Source organism: Hetaerina americana, unplaced genomic scaffold, assembly GCF_022747635.1.
Source record: "Hetaerina americana unplaced genomic scaffold, ioHetAmer1.1.p SCAF_1, whole genome shotgun sequence".
NCBI classification, from domain to species: Eukaryota; Metazoa; Arthropoda; class Insecta; order Odonata; family Calopterygidae; genus Hetaerina; species Hetaerina americana.
Window position 1 is genome coordinate 40,164,727 of NW_027286069.1, and position 14,460 is coordinate 40,179,186.

The 14,460-nt window shown below is 38.3% G+C and overlaps 1 protein-coding gene across 1 annotated transcript; it reads left to right on the forward strand.

The window, feature by feature from the left end:
• Positions 1–411: 411 nt before the first annotated feature.
• flz (transmembrane serine protease filzig) lies at positions 412–11,519 on the forward strand. Its single transcript, XM_071596163.1, has 8 exons — positions 412–460; positions 3,357–4,567; positions 4,682–4,810; positions 4,850–5,003; positions 6,204–6,393; positions 7,210–7,475; positions 9,449–9,603; positions 11,355–11,519. Exons 1-8 carry the CDS (start codon positions 412–414, stop codon positions 11,517–11,519), a joined length of 2,319 nt encoding a protein of 772 aa, XP_071452264.1.
• Positions 11,520–14,460: the final 2,941 nt, after the last annotated feature.

A 14,460-nucleotide genomic window follows, 5' to 3' on the forward strand; every position in this document is an offset into this window, starting at 1 on the left:
AGGAAACAATGTATCACGAACAAAATGATTAGAAGAGAGATGGAAATGGAGAAGGGAACCACAGAATTAGGTAAAAGGAAATATAAAGAGTTCAATAATAAACGCACGCAGGAAACAAACAGAGCGAAAGAAGCGTGGAGGAAGATGGAGTGAATGATATAGAAAGTTTATTAAGGAGAGGTGAACTTTGTATGCTATCTATGAAGGTTAAATCACTGTCAGAAAAATTCGTACAAACAATGAAAGATAAGTCAAGAAAAATATTAATTAAAGCAGAAACGATTCAAGAGAGATGGAGTTAATATATAGAGGAACAATATGGCAACGATATTAGGCCAGCAAGCTTAGACGGGAAGAGAATATGAAGTGAATGGGGATAGGTCCAGGCATTCTAGCTAAAGATATAGAAAGATGGAAGGAGAAAGCAGTGGGGTTAGATTAGGTCTAAGTATACTTGATGGTAAGTTAAAAGGATATTAAGGTTAATTTAATTCAAATAAGGCTGTGAGGATAGAACGTTCCCACGGAACGACTTAAAAGTTTAGGAAAACGTGAGAGGAAGAGTTTTAATGTACGATTTCGCAACATTGATGAGGGAGGAATTAGGCAGGAAGATCGTCAGATCAGTGTAAGTTACTACTGCAAAAGAGGTAAAGACAGCTGTATATAAGGACTACAGAAGGATAAGTTTGATTCCATACGAATCTAAAGTGGTTCTCAGGATCATCAACAAGAGGATGGAGAGAAAGGCAAATGATTGATTGATGTTGGAACTGATCAGTTTGGGTTTAAAAGGGAGAGGCACACGTGATGATAAATCAGTAATAAGGTACCCATAATGAGAAACACAGTAAAATCAGGATACATTTGTCTGTTTCGTACATTTTAAAATGGCATTTAATATGATGACTTGGGTAGATTAATTTAATGTATTACAGAAAATAGAAGCAGATGGGAGGGGTAGGAGACTTACCCGCAACGTGCACATAAATTATATTGCTCAAGTGTGAGTGATAGCTGTTGAGTCGGGATGGGCAGCATAACAACAGAGATGTGACAGGGATGTCCTTTAACATCTTTGCTTGTCAAATTATTATTCGAAGAAATGATTAAAAAGGCATGGGAAGAATTAGGATAGGAATGAAAGTCGATGGACAATTCGTGGAATTAGTTTTACGCATAATCAACCTATAGTTTGCCAGTCAGTTAAGGTTATAGTTTAAGCCAGTTTCGAGCGTTGCTCAGTGCATTGAGAAATCAGAGCAATATATATGAGATGAGAATAATAGTTAGCAAAGCAAAGGTAATCTAGTTTCAAGAAAAAAGAAGCTGGATTAAGTATTAAAATAGGAGTTCATATACTAGAACAGGTGGAACAGTTTAGTAGGGGTTTTGGACCAAAATGGTCATTAAAGTCGTATGTTTGTTTGTGTGTATATATATATATGTGTGTATGTATATATATATATATATAAACCATAAACACAGCAATCAACCCGAAGGTCGGTTTAGTAGGTGATGGTAGAGATCACCCAGTACTAAGCCCTATACGGCGTGTGAAAATTCACACATCAGGGTAGGGGGGCCAGTTCCTTTCCCTGTGCCGGTTATGGTTTCCCAGGAAGACCTGGTACCCGAAAAATCACTTTAGTTTGGGTGGAGCTGCAGGTGCCCAGAGTGCCTTGCCCGAGAATCGAACCTGGGACCCTCCGGTCAGCAGTCCAACGCTCTACCCACTGGACTACCGCGACCCTTATATATAATTATATATATATATATATATATATATATACATACATATATATATATATATATATACATACATATATATATATATATATACATACATATATATACATACATATATATATATATATATACATACATATATATATATATATATATATATATATACATACATATATATACAGGTATATATGTAATAGAAATATCTATATATATATATATATATATATATATATATATATATATATATATATATATATATATATATATATATATATATATATACATATATATATATATATATACATATATATATATATATATATATATATATATACATACATATATATACAGGTATATATGTAATAGAAATATCTATATATATATATATATATATATATATATATACATATACATATATATATACATATATATATATATATATATATATATATATATATATATATAAACTAATGAGTATATTGCAGAAAATAGGAATAGATTGGAGGGAAAGGAGGCTAATCCGCAACCTGTACATGTCTCAGACTGCTCAGGTGAGGGTGGGAAACGGGGAGTCAGGATGGGCAGTGTTAGGAAGGGGTGTAAGGCAGGGTTGCCCATTATCACCGTTGCTGTTCAACCTGTATGCAGAAGAAATGATCAAAGAGGCATGGGAAGAACTCGAGGTAGGAATGAAAGTGGGCGGGGAATTCGTAAAATCAGTTAGGTTTGCTGATGACCAAGCTTTAGTTTGTCAGTCAGCCAAGGGGCTGCAAGCATTGCTGAGTGAATTGGAAATTCAGTGCGACAGGTATGGGATGAGAATCAACATTAATAAAACAAAGGTTATGCGATTTTCTAGAAAGAAAAAGGGCAAGCTTAACATTAAAATAGGAGGGCAAAAACTAGAGCAGGTAGAACAGTTTACGTATCTCGGTAGTGTTTTGGACCAACACGGTCAAAGTAGTAGGGACGTAAGGAGAAGAATTGCGCTAGGCAAAGAGGCTTTCACAAGGAGGAGGGAGTTGATGACAGGGACTTTGAGTAAGGATGTTAAGAAAAGACTCGTAAAAACTTTGATATGGAGCGTAGCTATGTACGGAGCGGAAACGTGGTCATTGAAGCAGGAGGATAGACGTAGACTGGAGGCTTTTGAAATGTGGGTGTGGAGAAGAATGGAGATGGTGAAATGGACAGAGAAGAAAACAAATGAGGAAGTACTTGGTATGGTGGGCGAAGAGAGGGGTTTGTTGGGAGCAATCCTATGGAGGCAGGAAAAGTGGATGAAGGGGGTGTTGACCGGCAGTGGGATGTTGAAGACTGTGATAGAGGGTAGAATGTTGGGCAAAAGAGGAAAGGGAAGGAACAGGATAGGGATGCTGGACGGGATGAAGGGAGGAAGGAAGTACTCAGTGATGAAGAGGGACTTGATATAGAGTAGGATGATTGATTTTGTGTTTTGTTAGGAGTAATAAAATATTTGTTTGGTAGTTGTGTCCGTCCAAAAACCTACCTTAACCGGTAGATTACTTAAAAAAAAAAAATATATATATATATATATATATATGTAATAGAAAAATCTTAATCAATTTTATTTTATTTCCTTGCAGCGTCCAAGATGTTCGGCGGTTATCGAATCGTCCCCAAACCGTGCAAGGGATCTACCGGCGACGAGGAAGGCGTCTGCATGTTCAATCATGAATGCCAACGCCGGAAAGGAGAGGTCCTGTCCACTTGCATGGATGGCTTCTTATTCGGTGCCTGCTGTCGTCTGCCCCTAGGGGTCACGCTGCCCCCTACACTGCCCCTTCCGCCGTCAACCCGTCGGCCAACCCCACCCCGTCCCCGCCCAACTCGTCCCTCCATCTCCTCATCACCCACTCCACCTCCACACGTTCCCCCGGGACTCCTCAACCCAGGACTCCACACTGACACCGTGCTGATCTACGAGAACGGAACCGTCCTGAACGACACGGGCATCATCCCCCTGGACATATTCTATCCACCGTCTCGCCTGCCTCCAGCGCAGAGGCCACCGGCAGATTCCTCCGTAACCTGGTCTAAGAGGCCGCCATTCGCTTCCCCGCCAGTCACCGATCCTCCCGACCTCCCCAACGCCATCGGGCACATCATATCCATGCTGGACGGCAGCCCTCCTCATCTGCACCACGACTCCCCGACATCCTTCCCTCCGACCAGGAATCCACCGGGCACGATTCGACCACAGCAGACACGCCCACCTCCACCCACAGTTATAGTCCTGGGACCACTTCATCCTCACCCGGACCTATTGGCACCATTCCCCACCGTGCAATCTAACCCGCAAACCGTGAGCACGACCACACCGCGAAGTTCACTCGCGGGAAATTACGGAGGGACGAAGCTACAAGATGAAGAGACTGAGGATGTCGGGGAGGAGCCGAGCGACATCGACGAAGAGCCGAATGACACCGAGGTAAAACCGAAGCCGGAGGAAGAGAAGCCCGTAATCGAACCACCGGAAGAGCTTCCGGAAGAATCGTCTATGGAAAGCACTACCGCCGCTCCAACCACTTCGCCGTCCACAACAGCCACGCCGATCGAAGGGACGACCCCGATATTCGAAGACCCCTCGCTCGACGACAAGGTGTCTGCCCTCGTATCAAATATCGTCTCCTCCTTAGCCGTGGACTTCCACGTACTGCAGGATGTGGTCCTCGGGCAGAACACGACGGGTGGTGCGAAGCCGCTGAGTCCGTCGCTCAACTTGCTCACCACCACGAAGAGACCGCCGACGAAACCAACGACCACAAAGAGACCGAACCCCACTAAGAAGCCTCAAGTGGAACCGGTGGTCGCTGACGAAGAAGTCTCTTCGAAGCCCCCACGACCCAGCAACAGGCCACCTAGGCCAACCAAGCCCCCAACCAAGCCCCCAGCAAAACCCCCAACAAAGCCCCCAGCAAAACCACCGGGCGGGGGAAATAGGCCGACCAAACCCCCGAGTTCTGGAAGTAAGCCCTCAAGGCCCACAAGGCCAACAACTAAACGGCCAACCACCAGACCACCGAAGCCTACACCGGAAGTTCTAATAGCAGAAGCTGTACTTCCGAGTACGTCTGAGACACCGAAGCCACCGAAAAGGACTACTACTCCTAAACCAATTCCCATCACAACCGTCACAGCAGCGGTAGAAGCTGTGGCTGATCCAGTCGTAACGACAGCCGCCGCTCTGAAGCCGACAACGTCGGAAAGACCCCCAGGTGATTTCAGAAACGGTAAGTAAAAACACATGGGCATTAGAAAACAGATATATTCATGAAAATTGTTAATTGTGATGAATTAGTGTTTGTTTTTCAATACGATTTAAATCCCAGTTTCACATTGATTGTTAAAAATGTTGTGTTTAAGTTTTGACGCTGATATTATTGCTGGCCTCTTTGAACATCATTTTAAAATTAAATTTGATGTATTTCATTATTCCAAAACCATAAATATCCGTAAAACCATAATTTTCATTTTATCAATTCCAGCAAACAGTTTAGTATTTATGACCTATAGGATATTGCCTCGGATTGGTTCAAAGATTTTATCATGTGAGTCCAAAGAATGGGTGGCTTCTAGTCGTCACAGACATTCATACTCAGAATTCAAAACCATAGACAATTTCTCAGATATTTCGTATATTCGTATATAAAATAATGCAAACGTTCATGTTCGATTTAAAACGAAGGCTTAGTTCTATGCAATTATTTATCAAGAAGGCTAAACCCTAACTTGCTGATATCGGTAACTAAGAATATAAATTAGTTTTTAAATAATAGTATGTTTTTTAAACAACATACCCGCGCAGACAGGTAGTAAAGAGAAAGGAAAACAAACGTAAAAGTGCTAGTCATGGTGAGGGATGATAGAGGACTGTTGGGAGAAATCAAAAGAAGGCAGGAAGATGAGGAGCGTTTTGATTGGCAATGGGATATTGAGGACTGTGATAGAAAGGAAAACATTCGGTAAACGATGAAGAGGCAGGAATAAGATAAAATATGCTGGACGGAATAAAGGGTGGAAAGAAGTATGCTGAATTGAAGAGCTGCTTATTGTAAGGTTGGATGTCAAATTGTTTGGTGGGTGAAGCAAGGGACTAATCGTTGAACCGTTGTAAAGCCTCTGCGCATTCAAATTCTACCTGAACCAGTAGATTATCAATGATAATAATAATAATATTTGTGCACTCCTCTAATACAAAAAAATCGATATGCTATATATTCATCAATATCATAATATATCATATAATACTCATAAAATTTTTAAAAAATTTAGAATCCTAAAGTACTCCACGATAATGAAACGTTCGGAAAGCCTTCAGTACCGACAGTTTTCTTAACCGATCAAAATTTACCAAATTCACTGATCATCCCTTCCCTCTTCTGTCTCCTCAACCACCTTCGCTACCACATGTGGATACTGGTGGAGTGCAGTATGTGGTGTGCGGCCCTTGATGAAGAAGAAGGGAAGGATCGTAGGTGGGAAGGGAGCAACTTTCGGCGAGTGGCCCTGGCAGGTACTGGTGAGGGAGTCTACGTGGCTTGGCCTCTTCACCAAGAACAAGTGCGGTGGTGTTCTCATTACGTCGAGATACGTCGTCACGGCAGCTCACTGTCAACCTGGGTGAGTGTTTTCCTCCTCATCTTATGATAAACATAAACAAATGTGAAATTGGAAGTTACTGAATGAATGATCTCTGACATATAAACGCGTTCGGTACACGTATGTTTTATTTTATAATAAGGATACCACTTACGGCAGCCCTAATATTGTGAGACTTTTTGTGGTCTACGTTTGTTGCACGCTAATTCAAAACAGTGAGGATACTGCTTTAACTAATGAATCATATATGTTAACGATCTTAAATCTTAAATTGGCCATATCCATCGACGTAATTTAAGCGAGAAAGAGAAGATCTTTTTCCATGACCTTTTCTTGCCGTTATTTCACTTGTTACCATAAAATTGAGAGTAAGTAATGCAGAAACTAAAAATGAAACTAAAAATTTCTATGCTTAAAAATTCGATAAGTAGTTGATTACGGCAAAATATAAATTTAAGCGGCAATCCAAGAACAAGTTTCACTCATAACTTCAACACTTAATCAATTTTTCCTGAAATGTGTTTTTAAAATATTTTTCTTTTCGTAAACATCAACAAATGCATGCTAACAGGACAGGAATGTTAAGTAGTATCAATGTGATGGATTTATCTCAATTTTTTGGGCAAAAATTTAAGTGAAGAGAAAGAGAGAGTAATTGATGCGTATTAAAAATTGCATGACGTACAACATGGCACACTTTACCATTTTTGGCACCTTTTTGATGCCTAAACGGTTATGAACCCATCGCTGGGGTATTGACTGGAAAAGGTTTCTCTCTAGTTAAGGAAACCAATGGGATCGCGTTTTTATTTAATTCCATCCTTTTTTCCGCTTCAGCTTCCTCGCCTCCCTCGTGGCAGTGTTCGGCGAGTACGACCTGACGAGTGAGCTTGAGTCACGGCGCGCCATCACCAGAAACGTACGGCGGGTAATAGTGCACCGACGCTACGACGCCGCCACATTCGAGAACGACCTGGCCCTGCTGGAGCTGGACTCGGCCGTCACTTACCAGCAGCACATCGTGCCCATATGCATGCCCAAAGACAACGAAGACTTCACAGGACGTGTTGCAACGGTCACCGGTTGGGGGAGACTCAAATACGGTACGGAAACTCGCTCCACCCATCTGTAAACGGTCATATGCACTAATCTTATTTCTAAATGGGTTGCTACAGGCCCACGAAACTGAACCACAAACATTCCCTCACTTAAGCAAATTTTCAGAACCACTAAGCCTCTTTTTCAATCTTCGGCACCATTGACATGGCAAAGAAGAAGTGAAATAGTCCACGGCAGAGGAAATATGTAACTTAAGAACGAAAAAAGTGAAAATAACCGGAAAATTAAGCGTTCACATGATTTAAGTAAACATTTTAATTTTGAAAAATATTTTTGCGCAAATTTGGACTTTTCATTATATCCATTCTCCACATTTAAAGGTAAAGATAATGGTTGATAACGCCATTGGTTCCTGTCTGTACACAAACACCGATAGGGAACAACATATAAAAATTAAACATTTACTTTTGGTGAATTTCCTATGGAAGACCCGTGAGTATTTTTATTGGGACATATTCCTCCGTCTCCCTTCAATTGGTCCCTCCTAAAACTACAGCACTAGAACACCTTTTCATACTAATTTTAATCAGCAGTTATAAAAATATAAAACAGCATAATGCAAGTACTATCGGATTATGAATTCAGTCGTACATTCAAAAACGGCCGAATGACAATTAACTCAGAAAGAATGAACAAGAATCCAGACTAGCTATTTACATACCCTTTGAATATTGAGATGCGTTTCAGATTTAGAGAGGGCCTCGTCTCGCCTAAACGGAATTGTGAAAAGAAATGGAAAGGAAAACGGAATTTAATTAGGGTATCTTACTTTGTTTCGTAAAATTGGAGAAGGCTTTCCAAGAGGTGGAGTGGGGAAAAATAGGCAAAATAATAAATAAAAGGGCTGAGATGAGGAATTTCGTAATCAAAACTACAAAAGGAATTAGATCTCAGAACACATAGTTTACAGATGGAGAACCGCAACGTAAAATCTCTTAAAAGTATGGATTTGGAGTGGGGGTGCCCATACAGCCTGTTACGCCCATTAAGTCTTTTTTAACGTAGTCGCAAAAGTTGAGACAAGGAGTACGGGCACTGAATGAGGCGGTAAAGGAAATCACATGGGATTCTGAGTGAATTAATTAGGACTGCTCAAAATATTTCGGTTGCAATAGGAATAGCTAACAAAACAAAAATGTTCTTACAGATTTGGGGAATAGAAATATTGAAAAATAGACCAAAAAGAGGAGTAGGACATATTGATGGCCAATTTTGAAGCGTTATACAAAGGATAATTCTAGTGTAGTAATAAAGAAAAGAGGGACAGAAAAATATATCCGCAGAAAAGACTACATAAATCTGAAAGGCACAATAATGTAGGCAAAGATTTTTTCTTGATAAAAAAATTTCGCTATACAGAACGGAACAAACGTCTTTTTGAAGCTCAATCATACGGAAAACAATTTTAGATTAGTATAACTGGATAGACAACATTTTACACAGATCAATTATGGAATTAAGGTACAATTAAACACAGAGGTATAGCTCAACACAAAATATAGCCAAGTAAATTTTGCGCAAAGGAATTATTACTATAACTGTGGGTAAAATTCAACACAAAATATAACCAAGTAAATTTTGCGCAAAGGAAATATAGTATTACTAATGCTGTGGTTAATCAAGAACTTGGTCAATATTATTCCTAGTTTTACCGCAAAAAAGTGAAAATGACAAATCAAACAAAAGAATTTTAAAGTCCCTCAAAATATTATTGATGGCCATTGAAATCATAAAAATTATCCAGATAATAGGGAAGAGACTAACAAACATTCATGAATGAACAATCCCTACATAATACACATCGTTCGGGTGCTTGAAGAACCAATCTGAACTATCACTATCTTTAATAAATATTTTATAACATTATTATATTTCTCAATTTTAAATTTCCTCTAATATTTTGAGCTATCATTTTTTTTAGAGTCTCGAGTGAAAGATGCAAATTCTCCTCTCGCAGGTGGTGGCGTTCCGAGCGTCCTGCAGGAGGTACAAGTGCCTGTGCTGGAGAATTCGGTGTGCCAGGAAATGTTCAAGACGGCAGGACATGCGAAGACAATCCTTTCAAGTTTCGTTTGCGCTGGTTACGCCAACGGACAGAAGGATTCATGCGAGGTAAGACCATGACCTCCGTCCTTTTATTTTTTAACGCCTTCATTATTCCCAATGCTGATCAACCTTACTCGAATATCCCAAAATATATTCACAAAGCATGCCTAAATGTTAAGTCCACGGGCAAGGATTCGGCACAGAGTACCATTAATTTTCAATAAATATTTAAAAAGTGAAATTGCTGGGGCAATATACTATTGGATATTTAGCACAATAACGTTCAACTATTGATTTATATGTTACAATTCCTTTATTACAGTTAGCCACTTTGTAAAAATATTATGATAAAAATAAGCAATTTGGCAATGAAATGACTAAAATGCGTTCAGAAAAAAACCAGGAATGCATCAAATACTTTTCACATTTACATACATTTTATATACATTTTTTCTTGGAGTGGGACATTTCTGAAGATGTTCATAAAAAAAATAAGAGAAGCATGACCATCGTTTAAGAAATCATATGTAAACATGAGATCGAAAAATTATGTTTAAATGGTGTATAAATAAATATTGGAATTGGTGCAGTGAGATGAATTTCACGGGAAAATCATTATGCATGCATTTTGAAGACGAAGCCAAATGGTTTCTCGAGTCAGGGCAAAATATCCCTAAATTTTAAGCGAGAAATAATTGTAAGCATGCATGAATGTCTTAACTCATTTAGTTTTATGTATGTTTTCGGGTTCTAGAAAGTAGTTCGCCCGAGTCCCCCCTTCGGTAAAACTAACTCAAGGCATACTACCATTCACTAGAAGAGCTGTTGGGTTCTATTACTTTTAAATAAACAGAGAAAGTTCATTATTGAGCTACTGCGCTTGTAAGGATAGCGAGAGTGCCAAAGGTTTTGGACTGTAAGGATTTTGAAGATAATTTTATTAAAATATGTCATTTGAAATGTGCTTTCAATGATGAAAACTAAATGGCACTGATGAATTCATTATTATATTTAAATTGACTCTTAGAAAAATAAGATATACGTACACTGGGCCATATTAAGTTTTTATTCCTCCATACCGTAGAATTCCGAGTGGCATAAGTCAACTTTATGAGTTTATGATCTATCGAATTTTTAAAAAGTATACTAATCGTGGTGCTTAAACAATATATTTATGAAAAAAATATTTTTCATTCAAATTAGCATATTTATGAGCACCATAAGCAATGTTGTCATGAATGTATGTAAGAAAACTAGACATGGAAAGGTGACAATTACCTTTCTGTTACTGGGAAACATCTTTTAACTAACACTGCTAACACACTTAAGCTTATACTGGTATATCATTCTTTCATTTTCACAATTAAAAAGCACACCACCCTTTTCTTGGAGATGCATGTTACAAAGAAAATAATAATTTAATAAAAAATAGCTCTCCTCAAACTCCATGCTCGAATTTCCGTTAAAAATTACAAATGGTCACTGACAAAATGTGTTGACGATAGTAAACTGATTAATTGCTACTCATTAATCTATTCGACCTGAACATAAATTCCTTCTGTTAACTGTCACTATTTCCATGAATAATTTTTAATTTTGCTACACTTCGAACACTCCATATCCAACCGCTTAGGGAATTACTCCAAATTTGATATAAAGAACTTCACAATCAAAGAATTCGAATGTTCAATTGTACTGGGAGAAAAATACCGCTTACCGAGATTGAATATTCCGAACAGAGAAAGCAACCCTTTTTTTCATGGCCGTGCTCCAGTATGAGTAAGATGCCTGATTTTGGATATTATTCCTTTTTACAGGGCGACAGCGGCGGACCTCTAATGGCGGAGAGGGTAGATGGGCAATGGGTTCTCATCGGGACTGTCTCCCACGGAATCAAGTGCGCTGCACCCCACCTCCCTGGGGTGTACATGAGGACGACGTATTACAAACCCTGGCTGCATTCGATCACGGGCGTCGAGTGAGCAGCCATTCGCCACCGTATCGGAAGATGGGGTCATCGCTAGTCCAAAGCCGCTGCCTTCCGCTCTCGATCGGCGGCCATGCAGAAATAAGGACGGCCGGCCAGCCGCCGAGCGGTGACGCCTCCATGACAACCGGTTAAGAAGACAATCATCATTTCCCGTGCAAACTTCCCCAAAATATGCAGCGGCACATGGACACAGTACGGGGTGCGTGTACGCTAGTGGTGCATTATTTGGCGGCGCGTGTGCTGTGATGAAACGGTGCGACGAAGAGAGTCTATGGGACAAAGTTTTTTTATGAAAAACAGACAAGACATTTGCATTTCGGCGATTACGACGTGGGACTGGGTGGCACATTCTCAAGGGTCACTCCGTGTCCTATGTAGGTCAGGAAGTTCGCCCGAGTTTAAGAGAGCAAGGAGTAGCTGAAAATATTTACTGCTTCTTACTGGTCTTTCAGGATTCCTTCTTCTTCAAGGATTTTGACTCTCTGGGACGATGTCCAATGTAACTCATTAAGCAATGGTATCTGCTGAACGCGATTTGTTGCTCATGTTATTGCAGCGAAAGAAAACAGCTCTTTCTGATAGCAATTATATATTTTAAACTTACAAACACCATCAACTATTGTGAGAAGTTTGTTTATACGAAAGCGATCGAGAAGTATTTTGTATAAGCAGAAATGAAAGAAGATACAAGCCTAATTCATAAGAGAAAAGTAACCGATGAGAAAACTTTACATGTTTATGGTGCTTTAACAAGTAGCAAATGTCGTGGCATCATGAAATATCCATTCCAATATTCAAAGTAGCAACACTTTCTCAACAAAAAGTTTTTATCTTAAATTTGCACGCAAACTTTATCAGAGCACCTGAAATGGTTTCTTTTTAGAAATACTATGTCAGTGATGGCTGTGTAAAAATAACTTTGAGGCCGAATACCAGAGGTACAGTAAATTTTCCTCTCATATTGGTTCCTTAAAAATGAATTCATGTAATTTAGGTGCACATGTAATTCAACAAAATTTGTACCTAATAAGCTGTCTACGACTGTTTTAGTGAGAAGATTAATCTCGTTTTATAACAGATAATCCCTGCTGGAATCGATCGCTAAAATAAAATGTTATACAATGAGGAGGTTTATTAACCTTACCTGTTTTTTGGTAAACAAGGTTATGCATATTTATTTCATTATATTTATAAATGGTAATGTATATTATTATTTTCTATTTAAATTGAAAAATAAATCATTTTTGTTTTCACAAAAATTTTAATTATTTCTTTATCATGTTTCAATTTCCCTGTATTTCACACCAAAAGTCTTTCCTTTTTAAAAATTTATTTCTTTACACAATTCCACGTTTCCTGCTTGAAGAAAGAAGTGTGCACACGGAGCATAGTTGTCGGTTTTATTTGTCGTTTTAGCTTGACATAACCGTTCTCTTGAAGATAACGATTGCGTTTTTAGACACGGTATGTTTTTCTAACGGAAACAAAGCTACCATACAGCTTTTAGTCACCTTGATTTAAAATTCCTTTTGAGAAAACAACCACCATCCATTATAATTAACTTAGAAATGAAAGAATTCGTTAAATAAAAGGCATAAGAGCGTTGCATTTTTAGCGTCATAACTTTCATTATCACTCTGAAACTAATATGTCATCGAATACTAATTATTATTAATACAGTTTATTTCAATGAAAGGTACTCCTTTGAAGACGGCTCAACCTCTGTAAAAGCACTAGGTACGTGAGCATGTTTTCATTAATAGTGCAATACTTTATCGGCTAATGTTTGAACGTCTCAGGAATAAAATCTCAAAATCAATTCAGACTTGGGATGTATATATATATACATATTAATTTTATTTTGTTTATAATAGTAATATTTTATTTATAATAGTATATATATACTAATTTTGACGAATATTATTTCAGGCTTACTTTTGCTTTTTGCTCTATCATATAATAGCATTTTAAAATGTTATGTTACTCTTTGCTACACCAACTACCTTGTTGATGACGAAGAAGCCTTTTCCATTGACTGAAGACAAATAATTTCAATTTAATTTCTAAAATTAGTTTTGAAAGCTTTTAGTAATTTTTAAATGAAAGAGGCATATTTATTTCTAATGAATTTGGGAAATGACAGTCATTTATAAAAAACCTTGGGAAATGCTTAGGTTTTTTCCAGTCATTGGAAGAGGAATAATTATGAGTCCAAGTTCCATGAGTATGGCGAGAAGACTTAAAATGATTACAAAAACACAATATTACTTCTGTATGGTGTGACTCAGTATTTAGGGTGGACTCCTTTAAAGAAAGGAGAGGATCTTAATAGCGACAATTGGGGGGGGGTCCTCTGGGTAAGGGTTATTAGCCCAATAATGATAGTACAATCTCTGATAAGCACCCTTTCCAAAGGTATTGAATTCTCAAATTTCTTTTATGGGTCTCCATACTTATGCCTCATATAATTCTTTAGCAAATATGGAACACCTACGGACCCTGGGTTCTAAGTGGGACACCTCACTGAGAAACTGTAGGGTTGCATGAGACACCTTTCAACGCAGGATCTTTTTGATCTATTCTTGATTAAACTATCATCGACTTAATCTAATGACAAAATGATCATTAAATAAAATACAATTACTCTTATTCCTACCTTTACTGTTAATTATAATAAATATTTATTTTAGTACACAAAGTTTGTTATGATGGGAAAGCTCAATATTGACATATTAAACTCACTGTGCTCTGGATTTCCGTTGCATAAGATGCCTAATATTGTGCATTAGGTATAATATATAATTATAGGCTGTAATAGGCATTTCGTGTTGCAATAAGACGCATGTGCAATACTCATTCTAATAAATATAAAAATATATCTGAGAATACATCGTACGCAAGTGAATCCCAAATTCTGTTTCTCACATGCTCAT

Coding starts and splice junctions, on each gene's coding strand:
- flz (XM_071596163.1), top strand. CDS start 412: ATGGAAGGAGAAAGCAGTGGGGTTAGATTAGGTCTAAGTATACTTGAT. Junction 461..3,356: donor AGGTCTAAGTATACTTGATG/GTAAGTTAAAAG, acceptor ATTTCCTTGCAG/CGTCCAAGATGTTCGGCGGT. Junction 4,811..4,849: donor CACCGAAGCCTACACCGGAA/GTTCTAATAGCA, acceptor AGTACGTCTGAG/ACACCGAAGCCACCGAAAAG.